Source organism: Girardinichthys multiradiatus, chromosome 22, assembly GCF_021462225.1.
Source record: "Girardinichthys multiradiatus isolate DD_20200921_A chromosome 22, DD_fGirMul_XY1, whole genome shotgun sequence".
Taxonomy (NCBI): Eukaryota; Metazoa; Chordata; class Actinopteri; order Cyprinodontiformes; family Goodeidae; genus Girardinichthys; species Girardinichthys multiradiatus.
The window spans coordinates 32,143,585-32,165,123 of record NC_061814.1 but is presented as its reverse complement, the minus strand read 5'-3'; the positions used below and the strand labels follow the sequence as shown (position 1 = coordinate 32,165,123).

General features: G+C 41.0%; 2 protein-coding genes across 2 annotated transcripts; one reads left to right on the top strand and one right to left on the bottom strand.

Moving 5' to 3' along the window:
- Positions 1-2,433: 2,433 nt before the first annotated feature.
- LOC124859313 (coiled-coil domain-containing protein 177) lies at positions 2,434-6,997 on the bottom strand. Its single transcript, XM_047352049.1, has one exon. The coding sequence runs from the start codon at positions 6,248-6,250 to the stop codon at positions 4,559-4,561; it is 1,692 nt and encodes a 563-aa protein (XP_047208005.1). The 5' UTR covers positions 6,251-6,997; the 3' UTR covers positions 2,434-4,558.
- nsmce4a (NSE4 homolog A, SMC5-SMC6 complex component) lies at positions 6,371-21,484 on the top strand. The gene is made up of 12 exons (XM_047352050.1): positions 6,371-6,469; positions 7,077-7,130; positions 7,590-7,818; positions 7,896-7,976; positions 8,835-8,965; positions 9,927-10,078; positions 10,986-11,085; positions 11,411-11,501; positions 16,281-16,372; positions 16,465-16,513; positions 16,589-16,674; positions 21,055-21,484. Exons 1-12 carry the CDS (start codon positions 6,386-6,388, stop codon positions 21,118-21,120), a joined length of 1,215 nt encoding a protein of 404 aa, XP_047208006.1. The 5' UTR covers positions 6,371-6,385; the 3' UTR covers positions 21,121-21,484.
- Positions 21,485-21,539: the final 55 nt, after the last annotated feature.

Genomic DNA, 21,539 nt, shown 5'->3' with positions numbered 1-21,539 from the left:
GATGATTGTGGCATACAGCTCATGAAAAACCCAAAATTCCTATCTCACAAAATTAGCATATCATTATAAGGGTCTCTAAACGAGCTATGAACCTAATCATCTGAATCAACGAGTTAACTCTAAACACCTGCAAAAGATTCCTGAGGCCTTTAAAACTCCCAGCCTGGTTCATCACTCAAAACCCCAATCATGGGTAAGACTGCTGACCTGACTGCTGTCCAGAAGGCCACTATTGACACCCTCAAGCAAGAGGGTAAGACACAGAAAGACATTTCTGAACGAATAGGCTGTTCCCAGAGTGCTGTATCAAGGCACCTCAGTGGGAAGTCTGTGGGAAGGAAAAAGTGTGGCAGAAAACGCTGCACAATGAGAAGAGTTGACCGGACCCTGAGTTGTGGAGAAAGGCCGATTCCAGACCTTGGGGGACCTGCGGAAGCAGTGGACTGAGTCTGGAGTAGAAACATCCAGAGCCACCGTGCACAGGCGTGTGCAGGAAATGGGCTACAGGTGCCGCATTCCCCAGGTCAAGCCACTTTTGAACCAGAAACAGCGGCAGAAGCGCCTGACCTGGGCTACAGAGAAGCAGCACTGGACTGTTGCTCAGTGGTCCAAAGTACTTTTTTTCGGATGAAAGCAAATTCTGCATGTCATTTGGAAATCAAGGTGCCAGAGTCCGGAGGAAGACTGGGGAGAAGGAAATGCCAAAATGCCAGAAGTCCAGTGGCAAGTACCCACAGTCAGTGATGGTCTGGGGTGCCGTGTCAGCTGCTGGTGTTGGTCCACTGTGTTTTATCAAGGGCAGGGTCAATGCAGCTAGCTATCAGGAGATTTTGGAGCACTTCATGCTTCCATCTGCTGAAAAGCTTTATGGAGATGAAGATTTCATTTTTCCGCACGACCTGGCACCTGCTCACAGTGCCAAAACCACTGGTAAATGGTTTACTGACCATGGTATCACTGTGCTCAATTGGCCTGCCAACTCTCCTGACCTGAACCCCATAGAGAATCTGTGGGATATTGTGAAGAGAACGTTGAGAGACTCAAGACCCAACACTCTGGATGAGCTAAAGGCCGCTATCGAAGCATCCTGGGCCTCCATAAGACCTCAGCAGTGCCACAGGCTGATTGCCTCCATGCCACGCCGCATTGAAGCAGTAATTTCTGCAAAAGGATTCCAGATCAAGTATTGAGTGCATAACTGTACATGATTATTTGAAGGTTGACGTTTTTTGTATTAAAAACACTTTTCTTTTATTGGTCGGATGAAATATGCTAATTTTGTGAGATAGGAATTTTGGGTTTTCATGAGCTGTATGCCAAAATCATCCATATTAAGACAATAAAAGACCTGAAATATTTCAGTTAGTGTGCAATGAATCTAAAATATATGAATGTTAAATTTTCATCATGACATTATGGAAAATAATGAACTTTATCACAATATGCTAATATTTTGAGAAGGACCTGTACACTCCAGCAGGTAAACCATGAACCATGTGTGGTGCTTTGGAAGAGTGTTCACTGTACCCCTATGAAAATTTTTTGATATAATTAGTTACAACCACAAACTTATTTGTATTTTTAAAGGTTTTGTGCAATCAACTAACACAATAATTGGGAAGTGTAACGCAAAAAATATGTGATTTTTATTTTTGTTTTTTCCGAATAAAAGGTAAGGTAAGGTAAGTTTATTTATATAGCGCTTTTCAGCAACAAGACACTCAAAGTGATGTACATACAATTACAATACAATCACAAAGCAAATAAACACAGATACAGACACAGAAAAACAAATCAAATGATAAAATCAAACAACAGAGGTAATTTAAAAAAGTTAAGTAAAATAAAGAGAATAGAATGATGGACAAGAAAATGAAAGGAAAATTGGACTGAAAACGTGCCCAGATGGCACAGTCAAAGGCCACTGTAAACAAATAAGTTTTTAATCTTGATTTAAAGCAATTTAGGGTTTTGACGCTTTTACAGTTTTCTGGCAGTTTATTCCAGATTAGTGGAGCATAAGAACTAAAAGCTGCTTCTCCATGTTTGGTTCTGGTTCTGGGTATGCAGAGTAGATTTGAGCGAGATGACCTGAGAGGTCTGGGTGGTTGATACACTGACAACAAGTCTGTAATGTATTTTGGTGCTAAGCCATTCAGTAATTTATAGACTAACAGAAGTATTTTAAAGTCTATTCTCTGAGCTACAGGGAGCCAGTGTAGGGACTTTAGAACCGGGCTGATGTGCTCCACTTTCTTAGTTCTAGTGAGGATGCGGGCAGCAGCGTTCTGGATCAACTGCAGCTGTCTGATCGACTTTTTAGGCAGACCTGCGAAGACACCGTTGCAGTAATCAATTCTACTAAAGATGAACGCATGAATTAGTTTTCCAAGGTCCTGCTGAGACATTAGTCCTTTAATCCTGGAGATGTTTTTTAGGTGATAGTAGGCCGACCTTGTTACTATCTTTATGTGCCTCTGAAGGTTCAGGTCTGAGTCCATTACTACACCCAAGTGTTATTTGCATTTGCATGTCTGTTTCTACCAGCTGTACACATCTGAAACGCTAAAAAAATGTTCTTTAAAATTAGCTCAAGCCAAGTCAGATTGCATGCTGAGCATTTGTGACCATTAACATTTATTTATTTTCACAGATTCTCAATTGGATTTAGGTTTGGACTTTGACTGGGCCATTTTGACATATAAATGTGCTTGGATTTAAACCTTTCCACTGCAGCCCTGACTGTATATTTAGTATTGTCCTGCTGGAAGGTGAACCTCTTACCAAGTTTCATGTTTTTTGCAGCATCTAACTGCTTTTGTTCCAGGATTGATCTGTTCTTATCTCTGCTATGAAGATGCTGGAACCACATACCCTGAGCATAATGTGGCCACCACCATGTTTGGCTGTGGGGAAAGTATTTTATACATAAAATCATGTAAGTCAAAATGTTCATTTTTGGTCATTTCTAACCAGAACACCTCCTTCCACATGTTTGCTGTGTCCCTGACATGGCTTGTAGCAAATTCCCCCTTTTCCATAAAGGCCAGATTTAGTTTGTTAGTTGCCCTACCAACAAATTCTGCCACCTGAGCTGGAGATTTATGCAGCTCCTCCAGAGTTACCGCAGACCTCTCGACTACTTCTTGGATTAATGCTCTCCTTTTAAATACTTATTTTATATTTTTTCCAAACATAAATATAGACCCAAATGACTCACATTAAGACACAGAAGTAAATAAATAAAAAAGTCAATAACAACTGAATAAATATGTTTGAGATTTTTAAAAAAAGGCAAAGTGACATAAGTAAATAAACAGATGAAATGTAAGTGCAAGGATCTTTTTGCTGTTACATCTTAGAAGCAGACTGAAAAAGCAAATGTTAGCACTTCTGTGACTCTGTGTTTAACAAATTCCACGAAGGAAGCCCAAGTTCTAAAATGTCCGTAACGATTGGCTGTACTGCATAGAAAGCAGTTCTCTAATCCAATTTTTGAAGACAGAACGTGTATTCTGTGTTCCACAGAAGAAGGGTAAGGCTTTCGACTATAAGTGAAGCTAAAGGTCTTCATTATGATGTTGAAACTGTGACTGCTGAAGGAGGAGCCCCAAAGATGGAAATGTGAGGTGAGATAATATTGTTTTGTTACATCTGATAGGGCTTCACAAACCTTTGAACAGAAGAGGGGCAGTAGCAGAACAGATGGCCAATGTTTTTCATTCGAGTAATGTAAATGATGCAGTATTTTTAATTGTATCAGACACAAAACAACAAGATGAGGTATCAGAATTCCCATTGTTAACATCTTGTATCCATGCCAGCCTTGTGTTTGTTCCTAGGAAGGTGAATTGATTTTATGAATCATGATAAATGTTTTAACAATTTTTTTGCTCAGATAAAAAGCACATATGTTGCCAATAACCGCGTCACCTAGGTGTAAGAGCCTGAAATCTGTCATTGGTGAAGCTTGTGATTTGTAAAAACCTGAATTAATGCTCTGCTTTCCTGACCCGTCAGTTCTGATGCTTGGCCATGTTTTGGTTGGTTAGCAGTTGTGCTGTACTGCTTCCATTTTTAGATGACTAAATGAACCTTACTTTGCTTTAAACATCTAGAAAACTTTCTCTCTGACCTGCCTGCTGTGTTCCTTGTTCTTCATGATTCTGTTTGTTCACTAATGCTCTCAAACAAACATCTGAGATCTTCACAGAACAGCTGTATTTATACTGAGATTAAATCGGACACAGATGGACTCTTTTTATTACTAGATTACTTCTGAAAGCACTTAGAGTGGGTTTTATTTTAGGGGTATCAGAGTAAAGAGGTTGAAAACACTTACACCCCATAATGTTGAGGCTTTTATTTGAAAATCATTTTGAAAGCCGTGTTTTATTTTCCTTCCACATCACAATGATTCAGTACTTTGAGTTGTTTTGTTACATAAAATCTAAATAAATTACATTCATGTTTGTGGTTGTAGAGAGTGAAAAGTGCTGTATATAAATAAGGGGAAAGACCTGGAAGAATTAAAGACCTAAAAGTACCCTGTGATGTTTTACAGTTTCATTTTGCTAATGGAGGCAGCCAGCTGAGCCTCCAGGGCCATCTGGTCAAAGGTCTGACTGTGTGTCTGCTGCCTGACCCTGTCCCTCATGTGAAAGGAAGCCCGCACCAGCCTCTGTGCCTCCTCCCGAATCTGCTCTCTCAGCCTTTGTAGCCTCTCCCTCTTCCCCTCCTTCATGGATATGTAGTTCTCTCTGAGCCTCCTTGTGGCATCCTCTTCTTTCTGGATCTTCTCACTGAGCCGCTGGTGGCAGACCTGTCTGTGTCTGTTGTGTTCTTGTGTCTGCTTAGTCCTGCTCCTGAGCAGCGCTGAGGCATTTTGGGCAGCTCTCTCTATGCGAAGCTGGCTCTGTTGGACCAGGATCTGCTTGTGTGTGAGCTCCTGGATGCTCTGCAGCTTGGCCCTAAGTTGCACTCTTTGGATCTGCACCTCTTCCCGAGCAGCTCGCTCCTGCAGCTCCCTTAGCTGTGCCTCTGTAGCTCGGGCCCGTTTCTCTGAGGAATGCTGCAGCTTCTTCTCAAGCATGTTCCTCATCTGTGCCTCCTCTTCTTCCATCTGCTGCTTCACTTGTTCCTTCAATAGGATGTGTCGCAGCATTTCTCTGTTATTCTCCTCCTGCAGCCTTTTCTGCTCCCTCTTCTCCTGCAGCACTCTGCTCCTCCAGGCCCTCTCCTCCCTCTCCTCTGCTGCCTTCTTCTCCTTCTCAAGCTCCCTTTTCTCCAGCTCTACTTTCTCCCTCAGCACCCTCTCCTGGTATTGTTTACGTTCCTCTGTCTCCTTTAGAGCAACCTCCAGTTTCTCTTTGCGTTGTGCCTCAGCCTCCTCTTTCAGCCTCCTCCACCGGTTCTCCTGGAGCAGCATCTCTCTCCGAAGCTGTGCTGCTTTTTCCTGCTCCTGCCTCTCCCTCAGCCTCCTGCGGGCCTCCAGCTCCTTGTGCCAGTGTTTCATCCTCTGTTTAAGCCTCCTCCTTCGTTCTTTTTCTGCCTGGGCCTGCCTGGCCTCCTCCTTCCTGCGGGCCTCCTGACGTTTTTGTTCTTCCTGCTGAGAAAGCTTCAAGCGTTCCTGCTCCTCCTGATGCTTCACCAGCATCAGAGCTGCTATCTTGCGATCCCTCTCTGGTACTGTGACACATGTCTTTCCTTTGATTTCTGAGGTGATCTTCTGCAGTTTCCTCTCAGTAGACAGGGAGTAATTCAGATCTCCCAGATTGAAGCTGCTAACTGTGCTCCTCTCTGGGTCTCTCTTTACAGCAACAGAGGAAGAGGATTTTCCTTTGAAGCAAAGATCTGCATAAACAACTGGCTCTGCTGAGTGATCCTTACTCTTCGTGGCAGGAACAACTTTAGAGCTTGATGCTGCATTATTTCTCGACCGCCTGTGCCTTTCAGCCTGAATAATCCTCTCCTGCTCCTCGCTGCACACAGGCATATGGAAAAGCTTTGATCGTTCTTTCTCATAGGATTCATGCAAAGTCTTCATGGCCTCATAGGGCACGTCTTGCTGCCCTGCAATCAGCTTGTTCAGAGATCTAATTAGCAGTTGAACTGGTTGAATACCTGGCTGAGTCCTGCACTCCAGCAAGCGGGGACTTGTTATAAAGCAAATGCTTTTATCAGCTCCAGGTGACTCGGAGTGGTTTAGATCCAGACAGAGAGCAGGTGAACTGGACCTTAGTTCCTCCATTGGAAGCGTTGACCCTGGATGAAAGGCTCCTCTGCACAGGAATGCTGCTGACCTGAGAGTCTCTCTACTGTCCAGCCGAGCATGTGGAGCTCAGGAGGGGATTATCTGATCACCTGATCCCCCATAGCTCTCGCTATGGGGGATCTACTTTTTTTTTTTTTATATAACAGCCAGGAGGAGCTACACTGCAGATTAGATATCCAGGGACATTTAATAAATGTGAATATATGTTTGGTTTGAAAGTAGGAATAAATCTCAGCCAATAGCCAATAAAATCTTTTTTACAACATGTAACTTGACAAATATGCAGATAAACCTGTTTTGGGATGCTATAGTTTCCAACATCTGACAAAAACATAAGCAAGAAACTGATTATAATCTGGTGAGGGAGATATCTGGTTCCCATGGCAATGGTTCAGGGAACTCTAAACAAGCACCAGCTCAGCTAGTCCAGCTGTTTGTCCCAGTGGGTTTTCTTTTAGCACCAATTGCTGACAGTAATTAATTATTTAATCAATTAATTAATTTTAATGTTATTGATTGGTGTATATGTATCTAATTAATTAGTCTGAATTTCACACAAAATCAGTAAAACCTGAAAATCTGACTATGGACTATTTTACAACTGTGTACAAAATTATAGTGTTAAAAAAAACCCTGCGTAATACGGAGACATTTTTAATCACGCCTCAAATGTTTTATTTTCGACCATATAATCCCATAAATAAAGGGCTCTCACGGTATGCAACTAAGATATTGTGGCCATGACACTATTGCATCGAAGTCGGTTTGTTTATCTGTTTTTCTCTGCTTTTATTTTGACAAGGTGTATGTGACACTTCACGTCAACTTCCTGTGGGTGCACGACCGAACTCTGTTGGTAGGATAGTTTTGTCTTTTTTTTTTTTTTTTTAAACATCCTGGAAGGTTTTCTTTTAACAGTCTCGAAGAATTAATGTTTGGTTGTTTTTTTTGTTTTGTTTTGTTTTTTGTCGTTTATGTGCATGGTTCTGTTCGCATCAACGTTGGGCTGTTCGATTGAACCAAATTAAAATCAGGTTAACGGCTAACGTTCAACGATTAACCGCTAGCTAGTGTTAGCTTTCATTTAGCACGAATCGAGAGCGTTTTATTTCCAGCCGGCCTGACGTGTTTAATATTTCTCTAAGGTGAGGGACTTTGTCATAATGTCGTCCTTAAAAATGTTATGCAATGTTTATAGATTAACTCTGAACATCTACGACTTAATCATAATTAACAGAGACTGTCTTCATACTTTAACTAATTAGTCACAACTTTCCCGATTTCCTTACGCCTTCATGTGGTTGCTCTCTTGTAGGGCCTGTCCTGTAACAAACTAGAGATGAGAAAGGCCAGAGCGAGTGGTGATGATGAGACTCCCCGGCAGAATGGGTCCAGCAGCCGGAGGAGATCCGACCAACAGCCGGTTGATGGAGAGGACCATGACTCGAGTTCCGGTGGTCAGCAAGACGATGACGATGACAACGATCAGGGCCTCAGGAGAGAAATCCGGAGCAAATACAGGGACCTCATCAACTCAGTCCAGCGTGAGTTGTTACTCAGATGCAGCTTTAACTATTTAACAAAGCATTAATGCGTTTATAGTATCTGCTTTATTTTACAGAAAACAGGGAAGATATGCTGAGTCCCTCCAACAACAAGCTCACAGAAGTCTTAGAAGAGGCAAACAAACTTTTTAAAGATGGTATGTGTGAAATAACAAGAGGTTTCTCTGATTAGGAACTGCATTGTAGTGGTGATCTAAGCGTTGGTATACTGGCAAAATGTTTTAAAGAGTTGAATGTCGAAAGGAAATAGCATTTAAACCAAAATCATGTGTAGTTTTAAAATAAAAACAGTGGCTGTGTTTAAAAGGCTGAAATTCTGGGGGTAATTTATACAGATTAGTTTAAATTGAAACCTGTCAAAAGGTGCACTCCAAAATAGTAAAACTTCATTTTAAAAGATTTTTTGATATTAGCATTAAACTTTTGAACAACTTTTAACTACTAGTGCCGATGAAGGTTCAGTCTTTTTTAGTGTTTAGGATACATGTCATTTAATTCACTTGTAATAATCATTCCTGTGAAATGTGTCATTTGTTATTCACTGAGATCGCTCTGCCTTAAAATGAAAAGATCTTCAGCATGCTTTTTTTTCAAAGTAAATATTTGTGTAAAGGCAGGGATTAAGATGTATTTTGAATTTCCCACGGACTCCCGACCTTGTGTGGCCTAATTACGTATGTGCTCACATATCAACTCTGTTTATTTTTGGTACATAGATGCTAGAAATCATTATCTGAGAGACTATTTAGTTAATTCAACAAATTCAGCTCATCTTTAGACGAATCTAACATGGCTTTGTTGTGAGTAGGAATGAGGAAAAAAAAAAAAAACAGAAAACAAATGCAATTCTGGATATAATCAGAAATTCTCCAAACTACAGCAACAGCAAATAAAACATACTTGCTGACAGGTAGATGTTATGTCTACCCAGCATACATCCATCCTTGTGGAGCCCTTTGGATTAGTCAGCCTGATCTGATTCTGTTCTCTGACAGTTCGACAGGCGAGAGAAGCGGCGCTCGATGCTCAGCTTCTTGTTGTGGCTACAGACTTGGGAAAAGAAAAAGCCAGCCAGCTGTTTTCTGAGGGAAGCGCTTTTGATCCCACTGCTTTTGCTGAACATCTGGTGAGTGTGTTTACTGTACTGTGCATAGCTGTTTTAATAAATTAAATGCAATCAGTTTCACAGTTACAATGGGCTGTTTGTATGCAATATTTATTTTTTTGCCAATGGTATATGTGACTGTTTGGATTGCCTCTAATGCCCACGTCTGATATAGAGTTTGGTGACCAAGATGCTAAGGATGACAGATTGGGAGGCACAATGTAACGATGGAAGACAGAGAGAAGAGTGAATAAAAATGGGTTAACAGCAACTGAAATCATCCCAGTATTAAACTGTGGCAAGACAGGTTCATCTAAAAAGCCAGTTTATAGAATTGTAAATAATCGGGACACAAACAACCAGCAAAAAGCAGTTATTTGATCTAACAGGCAAAGAACACATGTACCTGCTACCTGAGAGCAGTCATTGGGTGGCGTGAGATTCTCATGGTAGGATAACTGCAATTTCACGGTATTAAAAATACAAATTTAATTGCTTTTATTGAAAATAGAAAACTGCTAAATTATCTTATTTTTGTTCTGATAATAAAATAATACAGAATAACACATGCTGATCATAGCCGTCCAGCAATAGTTTTAAAACATGTTATCTTAATAAGATTGATTTGTGGAATCCCCACAGCATGATGCTGCCACCACCATAACTGTCTGTTTTTCAAAACCAGAAATGTTTATAATGGTTTTTTTTTTCTTGTTATCAAGCCGGCTGATTGACAGTGTGCAGCGGCATGTGGAAAACTTCTGTCACTCCTGACATCTCATTAAAAAGGACTTTAATCCGACACTGACAAAATTTGTGTGGTTTTAAAACCACGGTATACGTTGATACCAGTAACCAGCCTATGCCTGCTTGAGGAGCTAAAAGAAATGTAGAAAGCATTTAGTGTTGACATTTCTTTAATGCAAACACACAAAAAACAAACCAATTTTGTCACGAGAAAATGTCTCCACTTCTCCAACAGTTGTCCTTCATGGGTCTCAACCGGCTAGAGGACGAGGACGATGAGCCGCTGAACGGAGGTGTCGGTGATGGCTACCTCCCCAGAGACGCCTGGCACAAGCTGGCCAGGAGGGCAGAGTGCTGTTTCATGACAGCTCCTTCTTTCCACTACATGTGAGTCCCAGAGAACTTAATGGGCCAGCACCAATTAAAAATCCCCGGGGTTGGGATTGTGGTTCTTATATCAGGAAAGTAAGAGTGAAGGACGCACGTAAAAGCTGCATAAAATATCTTATATGAAGTAAGCCACTGAACACCTGGATTTACCACACCTCCCTATCTAATGAAACTCAGATTAGTCGTTCTAGAGCAAACCCCGATGATTAAACTTGTGCCATCCGAGACCGAATTTCAATTTCTCAGACGGAATCTGAATTTGTGTAATTTGAAATTAAATGCGTTGGTTTGAAAAGGAATTTCACAAAATTATAACTGAATTGATTTGTTTTCAGTCACATCGCATTTATCTATTAACGCAAGAATTACACTGACTCCTAATTTTAATTCTATCTTAGAACAGTCAGTCAGTCATTTTCTACCGCTTCTTCCATAGTGGGTTGTGGGGGAGCTGGTGCCTATCTCCAGCAGTCTATGGGCGAGAGGCAGGGTACACCCTGGGCAGGTCGCCAGTCCATCGCAGGGCAACACACAAACAACCAAGCACACACTCATTCATACACCTAAGGGCAATTTAGAGTTACCAATTAACCTAACAGGCATGTCTTTGGACTCTGGGAGGAAGCCGGAGTACCCAGTGAGAACCCACGCATGCACAGGGAGAACATGCAAACTCCATGCAGAAAGACCCCCGCCCCCGGACAGGAATCGAACCAAGGACCTTCTTGCTGCAAGGCAACAGTGCTACCAACTGCACCACCGTGTAGCCTTCTTCTTAGAACATCTGACCTGAATTGTTTTTTTCATTGTAATTGTTGTCTACGATTTGAAAAGTGTTACTTAGAATAAATGACTCTCTCACAACATTATTCTTGTTCTGACTTTGTATTATGTTTCTCAACAGGATGGGATCCTTCCACGCGGAGCCGCCTGCTCCGAAGCAGAGAGTGGAACGGCAAAGGAAAGCACCCAGCAAGGAAACCAAGAGAATAATGCCCACTCAGGTAGCTCAAATGTGCACCATCATGACTTTAGTTAGATGCATACATCTGAACCGGTGTTGGCAAACAGCTTTGGGTAGGAGGATTATTTCTCCACAACCTTCTAATATACTTTAAAAGTCATTTAATCAGTCTATTCTTTTTCATAATTTCTAACATTTTGCTCTCTGGTGGCTTTGTTCTCAGATCTTTTACAATTTTAAACCCACCTGACATTCATTTTCAAAATTGCTAATTGTCTTAAAATGTTAACTTTTATTTTGTAATTTGAGGCTTACAGCTCGTCAGGCTAAGTCACGGTTACTCACTTCATTATGTTGCGTTTTAGCTAAAGAAAATGGACGAATCTCATCAAGAAGCGACAGAGAAAGAGGTTGAAAGAATCCTGGGATATCTGAAGAGTTATTACCAAGATGACTGTAAGTTGGAGATCATCACTGCTGATATTTGCTGTCAGACTGTAGAGATCTTAGGTTACAGAGTCCTTGGAAATCTCATCATTAGTTCCCAGTAGACCTGTTGTTAGAATAAACCCCCACATGTGTCCTGAGGATCAGATCACAGTTAGAGTTCCTTCACAGTCTAGAAAATATGGAAGTTGTTTTTAGTAATTTCCAGGTCTGGATAAGCATTAAACTTGAAAATAAGAGTATGGGAAAATATTTCCAAACTTTATTTCCTACCCTATTGTCTAAATAATGTGTCCCGACCTTTCTGTTTTCATCCTTCCTTCATTCTATTCATCTTTTCTTCTTTGACTCCATCCTCGTGTCTTTCCTTCTGTGTCCTTCTGTTTCACTTTCTTCCTTTTCTTCTTTTGTTCATTCCATGTGTCCTCCATTCCTTCAGTTCTTGTTTTTTCTTCCTTCTAGTTTCTTCCCTCTTCTGTCCCTGTTTTACTTTTTTCCTTGTGTTTCTCCACCTTTCTGTTTCAGCATCCTTTCTTGTCTTCCCTCCCTCCCTCTCTTCTGTCCTTTCACTTTATCCTTCCTTGTCAGCCTCAGACATTCCAGGATTGATATAAAACCAGCCTTTTGTAGAAATGTCTGCCGCAGCTTTATAGGGAATCTTTGTATTTATGTAAGCAAATGGAAAAAATGAGCCAAGAACTCTGGGATTTTGAGTCTGGACAAGTGTGGAATAAGTCCTTATAATGTATAGGAACCTTGCTCTATTTGCAGCTACACATGCAGCCTATGTTCTTGTAAAATCACTACCAGTGACATGTAATATGTCAATATGTGGACATTTAGATTTCTCTGAGTCACATTTTTCAAACAACTTTATGTATTTATGGTGTGTGTGTTTGTTTTGAAGAAATATAATGTGATGGGTGTATTTGTGCTGTTAAAGCATCTGCACTATAACTATTGGCATAATACATATTTAGCTTAGATTCACATATAGATAAATTATCCCCTCTATGCCATGTATGTTTGAGGCAAATGTAAAGTGGACTTTATCATTAACATTTTAATATACTTGATTATAAAACTAGTGGAATATGATGGAGGCAAAGTCGGGATGAAATAATTTATTTGCAACATTTCATGGTCCAATCAGTGCACTGGTGTCCAGTTCCAATACTCAAGGGTCAGTTTCCTGCAACTTTTGGATGTTTTCCTTTTTCAACAAACCTAATTTGAATAAAGAGGCCCTCACCGGGCCCCTGCAGAAGTCACAGTTTGGTAAGGAGGTTGCTGGTTTCCTGCTGTTTTACAAACCTGGTCCATCACAGCTGCTTTAAATGGATGAATTATCAACCTGACGGACCAGGTTTGTAAAACGCCAGGAAAGCCAACAATCAGCACTACAATTGGACACTGGTGGCCTAGTGCCAATGCACATTTTGGCTCTAATTTACCAAACCTGCGTCCAGCAAAAAAGTAGGTGTATGGAAACTTCAAGGAATCCCACCCCAGGTTGAAGATCCTGTAGGCGAGTTCATGTCAGTGTGGACTTGAGCTGCAGCAGTAGAAAAATATTTGTTTATATGAGTGAAGAAATCCTGCAGAGCTGTGCAAGAGCTTGGGTTATATTTTAATGTAGTTTATATTTGATTTTAACTGTATATTTTTTTTAAAATGTGCTTGTGGTTAATTATTTGCTTTTAATGTTTTTCCTGTGTTGTGAAGCACTTTGTGATATTTATCTTTGGGACAGCTGTGGTTGACGATGAAATAATTAATGCTTTTTGTGGTTGTAATTCTAAGACGTTTGACGAATTACTGTTTGAAAATTAGATAACCATTAAAACCATATTCAGTTGATGTGCTGTTTTGAACTCAGAGCAAGCTTTGGCTGTGACACAAAGAGGCAAGCAGAGGGCAGTGAAGGTACGGCAAGTCATTTTCAACCCCTGTTAAAAATAAAACAACTCTTATACAGCCCGTTAAAATGTGTTGGTCACATATTTACTGTCTCACCACCAAATAGTGAGCTGTTTGTAAAAGAAATGTAACTGCCCTAACCAATTTGGGGATAATTCTCAGTAGAACAGTTATAATTCAGTGTAAACTAATATTACCCCCAATAAGTTGATAAGTTTTGGGAATTTTTACCCATCAGCTAACATTGCTGATCGTTATGGATTTGAACATAACAGTCAGTCAGGTTACCAACTGTTCATGCTGTGACGGAGCTCCAGGTATCTCAGGAAGATGAATGTTGTCCTTAAAGCAACGTTACTCTATAAAGCTGAGCTGTGTGTGGTTATTTACCGACCGTTGGTCAGAACTATGAATACAACTTTCAGTGTTTTTCTGTGCCTTTTTATGTAATAACAGCTCTGCTGTATGATGGGTTAGACCGTTAAAACCCCCCCAGACAAGAGAGAGGTTTTTTCTGTGAAGAAAAATGTTTTTGTAAGGAGGACCTTCCAAAGCATTTAAATCCAAAACCAGATTTAAGGAGCAAAGCCATTACTGAACAGATGATTTCCTCATTGGGGTTTTTGGCCTTCAAACATGAGCACTGTTAAATGTACTGAAGAGTACAGGGGTTGGACAATGAAACTGAAACACCTGTCATTTTAGTGTGGGAGGTTTCATGGCTAAATTGGACCAGCCTGGTAGCCAGTCTTCATTGATTGCACATTGCACCAGTAAGAGCAGAGTGTGAAGGTTCAATTAGCAGGGTAAGAGCACAGTTTTGCTCAAAATATTGAAATGCAGACATTATTATGGGTGACATACCAGAGTTCAAAAGAGGACAAATTGTTGGTGCACGTCTTGCTGGCGCATCTGTGACCAAGACAGCAAGTCTTTGTGATGTATCAAGAGCCACGGTATCCAGGGTAATGTCAGCATACCACCAAGAAGGACGAACCACATCCAACAGGATTAACTGTGGATGCAAGAGGAAGCTGTCTGAAAGGGATGTTCGGGTGCTAACCTGGATTGTATCCAAAAAACATAAAACCACGGCTGCCCAAATCACGGCAGAATTAAATGTGCACCTCAACTCTCCTGTTTCCACCAGAACTGTCCGTCAGGAGCTCCACAGGGTCAATATACACGGCCGGGCTGCTATAGCCAAACCTTTGGTCACTCATGCCAATGCCAAACGTCGGTTTCAATGGTGCAAGGAGCACAAATCTTGGGCTGTGGACAATGTGAAACATGTATTGTTCTCTGATGAGTCCACCTTTACTGTTTTCCCCACATCCGGGAGAGTTACGGTGTGGAGAAGCCCCAAAGAAGCGTACCACCCAGACTGTTGCATGACCAGAGTGAAGCATGGGGGTGGATCAGTGATGGTTTGGGCAGCCATATCATGGCATTCCCTTGACCCAATACTTGTGCTAGATGGGCGCGTCACTGCCAAGGACTACCGAACCATTCTTGAGGACCATGTACATCCAATGGTTCAAACATTGTATCCTGAAGGCGGTGCTGTGTATCAGGATGACAACGCACCAATACACACAAGAAGACTGGTGAAAGATTGGTTTGATGAACATCAAAGTGAAGTTGAACATCTCCCATGGCCTGAACAGTCACCAGATCTAAATATTATTGAGCCATTTTGGAGTGTTTTGGAGGAGCGAGTCAGAAAACGTTTTCCTCCACCAGTATCACGTAGTGACCTGGCCACTATCCTGCAAGAAGAATGGCTTAAAATCCCTCTGACCACTGTGCAGGACTTGTATATGTCATTCCCAAGACGAATTGACGCTGTATTGACCGCAAAAGGAGGCCCTACACCATACTAATAAATTATTGTGGTCTAAAACCAGGTGTTTCAGTTTCATTGTCCAACCCCTGTATATGGCTCTGCCTGGGGTCAGGGGGCACAACTCTGCTCCACACGCTTGAGAAAGTCTGTGCGATCATCTTGACATGTGTGGCTTTGCACCATATTGCTCTGGACAGTTTAACTTGTCGCTCCACGTTGCGGTTAACTCATCCAGCTGAGGTTGGTCAAGCGGAGACAGGACCTCATCCTGCACTTTTAAAATCTGAGTTTTTAGCTGCTTATGTTTGGGAAGTTTTCTATTAAAATGACACAACATTTGTAGAGACTTTATTTACACAACAAGCTAATTCAGGTTTTCATCGACCTTTAAATGTGTTTTTGAAAACTTAACTTTTTCTTTAACTATGAATAAATAAGGCTGTGGTACGTTAATGCTGATTGTTTTCAGCTGCCACATTTATCACCGCTTCGTTATTTGTCAGCTCGGATCGGGCAGGACACACTGTTTTCTTAAATCACACATAGAACTTGCCGTACGCGGACATGTAACCTTCCAAGTTTACTGTTTTCATGTCTGACCAGTCACTGAAGAATCAAACAGCAAATACACCATCATCCTGAACATCAGGAAGACCTCCGGTGTCTGAAAGGTACTGAGTACATCTCAGTTTCCAGTCGTTGTTGAAACCCACAGCAGTGTTGTCGTGGATCATATGACCATCATGACCATGACAATCTGATAGAGACTTCATTACTTGGAGGAGGTTGCATCAAACTAGTAGTTGGTCATTTAGACTGGTCATGTGGCCTTCAGGGGTACCAGACCACCTCTGACTGAGGTCTGATGGGTCAGATATCAGTTCATCATGAGTCTGTTTATGCTCGTATTCTGTCAGAGCTGTCCTCCTGTATTTTGATAACCCATGTTTGGACCCTGGGTAAAACATCTCAGTGTGTTAAACTGTAGTAACAATTACTCAATCTGTTTGTTTGCATTACAGCATCACCAATATCATATTATGAATTTGTCATTGACCCCAACTCGTTTTCCCGGACAGTGGAGAATATTTTCCACACGTCTTTTCTCATCAGGGTGAGAAATCTGCTTATTTTTATGGCTTTTAACCAAGCTTTCTTTCACTCTAGTGACTCTAAACAGGTTTAACATTGTTGTTTCGGTTTCAGGATGGTTTGGCACGGCTGTATTTGGATACTGACAAGTTACCTTGTATAGGTGGGTATCTGCAAGGATCTCTTTATATCTCCTCATATCAAAGTATTTTATCTTTTTATGTTTTTAATGTCTCAGAGCCTGTGGAAGAGGCAGAGGTGGAGGCTGCAGGTTCATTCAGCCGCAAACAGTGCATTGTTTCTATCAGCCCGAAGATATGGAGGGTGAGCAGCTTTTAACTTCTCTGCTGAATTATTCCAGAGAAAACTCAGTATCCTATAAAATGTTCAATTACAGGTTCTGGCAAAAGCATTCATGCCTCTTAAATACATTTTGTCTCATTAATGCATTATAGCCACAAACCTTCATGTATTTTATTAGGATGTGATAGATCAACACTAGGTATTAATCATTATGTGATGGAAGAAAAGGAATTCATCGATTTCACTTTGGTTTAGTTTTCTTTTTTACAAATAAAATGCATTTGTATTAAACCCCTTTTACTCTCATACCCCGAAATAAATTCCATTGCAGCCAGTTTCCTTTAGATGTTATATAATCAGTGAATATGATCCACCTCTGTGTGTAATTTGTTCTCAGTATACATCCAGCTGCTCTGTGAACGTTTCAGTGGTTTGTTAGAGAACATCAGTAAACACAGCATCATGAAGACCAAGAAGCACAGCAGACAGGATCCCAACCTTCAGACATGAAATCTCACATAATTACGCTCAATCCACAATCTGAAAATGAAGAGCATAAGGCACAACTGCAGATCTACCAGGATGTGACTGAGCAAGAGAGCATTAAGCAGAAAAGCATCCATGGTTCAAGGTAACTCTGTAGGAGCCGCCAAGATCCACAGCTCAGGTGGAGGAATCTCTCAACTATTAGTCGTGTACCCCAACAAATCTTTATGGGAGAGTGGCAAGAACACAGACGTTGTTGGAAAAAAAGCTATGAGAAGTTTCATTATCAGTTTGTAGGAGAAATGGCAAACATGGAAGAAGATTCTTTGGTCAAATGAGAACAAAATTCTATTTGTTAGCCCACAGAAAACTAATGCCCTTTTCCCACAGACTCTACTTTGGCCGGCTTCACTCCACTCAGCCCATTTTGTGCCTGTTTCCATTACTGACTTTTCTAGCTCTTTTGGTCCCTGCTCATTAACAGGTCCCATCAGGCCTAAGCATGGCCAAAATGTAACAGACTGCTGGTCATTGATGGGCCATGGGCGTCATCAAGGGCATAAGAAAGTGTTCGACGAGGTAGCGAGAGAACGATAAGCTACGGATTTTACCACAATCCGCAGTGTAAGGATTATGATTATTGATTAATTAATATTTATCAGAAATTATAATTAAAAATCATAATTCAGAAAAATTATTTCTTAACCAAAAATCATTACTCACGATTAGAAATCATCGATGTCTTCTGGTGTTCTGATTATGGGTTCAAAGACCTTAATTACAATTAGTTCATTATCATTAATAATTGATCATTATTAACTGTCACTGTTTAGTCAACCGCTTCACCGAAGTTGGGGGAACTTTGACCTTATTTTGACAGATAAATCACTCTTGCACGAAATAAACACAAACGCTTCTCTTAAATATATATGTGAAGATTTATTGAAGCCATATAATTCTGATATCCTACCATTCTGGTCCGAAAACCTTCACCTAACTAACAAGCACTATTCTACACAAAGGAGATAAATAGGACTACCTAACAATAATAATAAAAGGAAATGTATGCGCATTGACTGTCTAAGAAGATCAAATAAGCAGTTTTATGGACAATATGTGCAATTTGGGTTAACTTAGAAAGAGAAGCCCTCCTGGTGTGCTGATGTCTCGACTGGAAAAACTCTAGTAATAAAACTGGGACAAAGGAGTGGTCAGGCCATGAGGTTCAGACCGCAGCTGCTCCAACTTAAAAAAAAGACGGTAAACTTCTCATATGTCCAAAACAGGGAAAATATGAAGAACCGTTTAGTCGACTGAATCACAAGGGGTCTCCTTGGAAATAAAACCTCTGTGGGTTTCCACCTTCGATCGTTCTATGAATCCTCTGACCTTCTATAAGACAGATTTCCAGCTTTCAAGCTCTTCTGGGTATGGCCTTGTGGAGGAAAAGTTCGCCTGCGAGCTTTTGTCTCTCCAGATATGTGCCTCCATTGCGTCGTCCCGTGAGACACGCTGGAAATGGCAACGAAAGTTTATTTTCGCCGGGCTTCATAATCCCGGGTGAGAGCTGCGCATGTCGAACTGCACAGCCCAGCTGGTCTATCCCCCAAAATGGATGACGCCAACAGCAGTGCTGGGAAAAGCTCAAAAAACTCAAGAGCAACTACGAAAATATTAAGGACCACAATGGCATTTATGGCCATCGTCCCACGAGTTGTGGGCAGGAGGGCTGGTTTGGACTCCACAACCTCCCTGTTTTAAGAGGACATTATGTGCGACAGAGTTTATTTTACTCTGCAGCGCCACCTCCAGCCGTCAATGGAAACACAACAGGTTTCGTGCCGAGTAGAGTGAGGTAAAGTGGAGTGGAGCCATGCTGAGAGGCATTACACTACATATCTCCCTGAACAAAGCATCCTCGCTTTAACATCTGCCGGTGGCAGAATCATACTGTGGGGATGCTTTTCTTCAGTAGATGCAGGGAATTTGGTCTGGGTTTATGGGAAGATGTGTGGAGCAAAATACAGGTACGCTTTACCTCAGGAGGACTGAATACACATACATGCCACACTTATACAGGTCCTTCTCAAAATATTAGCATATTGTGATAAAGTTCATTATTTTCCATAATGTCATGATGAAAATTTAACATTCATATATTTTAGATTCATTGCACACTAACTGAAATATTTCAGGTCTTTTATTGTCTTAATACGGATGATTTTGGCATACAGCTCATGAAAACCCAAAATTCCTATCTCACAAAATTAGCATATTTCATCCGACCAATGAAAGAAAAGTGTTTTTAATACAAAAAACGTCAACCTTCAAATAATCATGTACAGTTATGCACTCAATACTTGGTCGGGAATCCTTTTGCAGAAATGACTGCTTCAATGCGGCGTGGCATGGAGGCAATCAGCCTGTGGCACTGATGAGGTCTTATGGAGGCCCAGGATGCTTCGATAGCGGCCTTTAGCTCATCCAGAGTGTTGGGTCTTGAGTCTCTCAACGTTCTCTTCACAATATCCCACAGATTCTCTATGGGGTTCAGGTCAGGAGAGTTGGCAGGCCAATTGAGCACAGTGATACCATGGTCAGTAAACCATTTACCAGTGGTTTTGGCACTGTGAGCAGGTGCCAGGTTGTGCTGAAAAATGAAATCTTCATCTCCATAAAGCTTTTCAGCAGATGGAAGCATGAAGTGCTCCAAAATCTCCTGATAGCTAGCTGCATTGACCCTGCCCTTGATAAAACACAGTGGACCAACACCAGCAGCTGACACGGCACCCCAGACCATCACTGACTGTGGGTACTTGCCACTGGACTTCTGGCATTTTGGCATTTCCTTCTCCCCAGTCTTCCTCCAGACTCTGGCACCTTGATTTCCAAATGACATGCAGAATTTGCTTTCATCCGAAAAAAGTACTTTGGACCACTGAGCAACAGTCCAGTGCTGCTTCTCTGTAGCCCAGGTCAGGCGCTTCTGCCGCTGTTTCTGGTTCAAAAGTGGCTTGACCTGGGGAATGCGGCACCTGTAGCCCATTTCCTGCACACGCCTGTGCACGGTGGCTCTGGATGTTTCTACTCCAGACTCAGTCCACTGCTTCCGCAGGTCCCCCAAGGTCTGGAATCGGCCCTTCTCCACAATCTTCCTCAGGGTCCGGTCACCTCTTCTCGTTGTGCAGCGTTTTCTGCCACACTTTTCCTTCCCACAGACTTCCCACTGAGGTGCCTTGATACAGCACTCTGGGAACAGCCTATTCGTTCAGAAATGTCTTTCTGTGTCTTACCCTCTTGCTTGAGGGTGTCAATAGTGGCCTTCTGGACAGCAGTCAGGTCGGCAGTCTTACCCATGATTGGGGTTTTGAGTGATGTACCAGGCTGGGAGTTTTAAAGGCCTCAGGAATCTTTTGCAGGTGTTTAGAGTTAACTCGTTGATTCAGATGATTAGGTTCATAGCTCGTTTAGAGACCCTTTTAATGATATGCTAATTTTGTGAGATAGGAATTTTGGGTTTTCATGAGCTGTATGCCAAAATCATCCGTATTAAGACAATAAAAGACCTGAAATATTTCAGTTAGTGTGCAATGAATCTAAAATATATGAATGTTTTATTTTCATCATTACATTATGGAAAATAATGAACTTTATCACAATATGCTAATATTTTGAGAAGGACCTGTAGGTTTTTACTGTATATGTAAAATATTTAGAAAACTGTCATTTTCTTTCTGCCATTATCATTCACCACTCTATGTAGCTCTGTCACATAAAGTCTGAATAAGATGGGCTGAGTTTTGTGGCTGTAAAATTACAACAGGTCAAAATAGTTGAAGTGGTTTGAATACGTTTGTCAGGCACTGTTGTGTAATTAATCATAACGTATTTTCTGTTATTTCTGTTCTTTTTCAGGAGCTAATAAATGTTTTTGAAATCAAAGAGACAATAATTCAGGCACCAGAGACACAGAACGAGTGACGACGCTTCCTTCTTTCTTACAATTTTTAAAAATGCCAGTTTTTTGTTTTTTTTTATACCTGTTTGGTCCAAACACATTTGTTAGGATTTCATGTGACCAAATAGTCTGTGAAGGTTTTTCTGTGCATTGTTTTTTATTCATGGAGAAAAATAAATAGCTTTAACCTTTTTACAAATTATATTTGTGCCATGAGGGAAGTCAAATGTGACATGATATTTTTTATAGCTGTGATAATATAATGACAAGGCAGTCTGAAAAGTCACCTTCATAAATATTAACCTATTGACAAAAACACCCAAATCAAAGATTTTCTGATCTTTAAAGGTATTTAAACAAAGACCTGATAAAATGTTACTTCCTGAAGATGTCTGGCTGACTTCTGTTTTATTCTTTTAAAGCCTTTTTCTTCTTGTATTGT

Bases quoted from the DNA above. Each gene is read 5' to 3' on its own strand.
- LOC124859313 (XM_047352049.1), bottom strand. From the start codon at position 6,250: ATGGAGGAACTAAGGTCCAGTTCACCTGCTCTCTGTCTGGATCTAAAC.
- nsmce4a (XM_047352050.1), top strand. From the start codon at position 6,386: ATGGGGGATCTACTTTTTTTTTTTTTATATAACAGCCAGGAGGAGCTA. The intron at 7,819-7,895 runs GTGAGTTGTTAC...TTTATTTTACAG, and splicing joins CCTCATCAACTCAGTCCAGC to AAAACAGGGAAGATATGCTG. The intron at 8,966-9,926 runs GTGAGTGTGTTT...CTTCTCCAACAG, and splicing joins CTGCTTTTGCTGAACATCTG to TTGTCCTTCATGGGTCTCAA.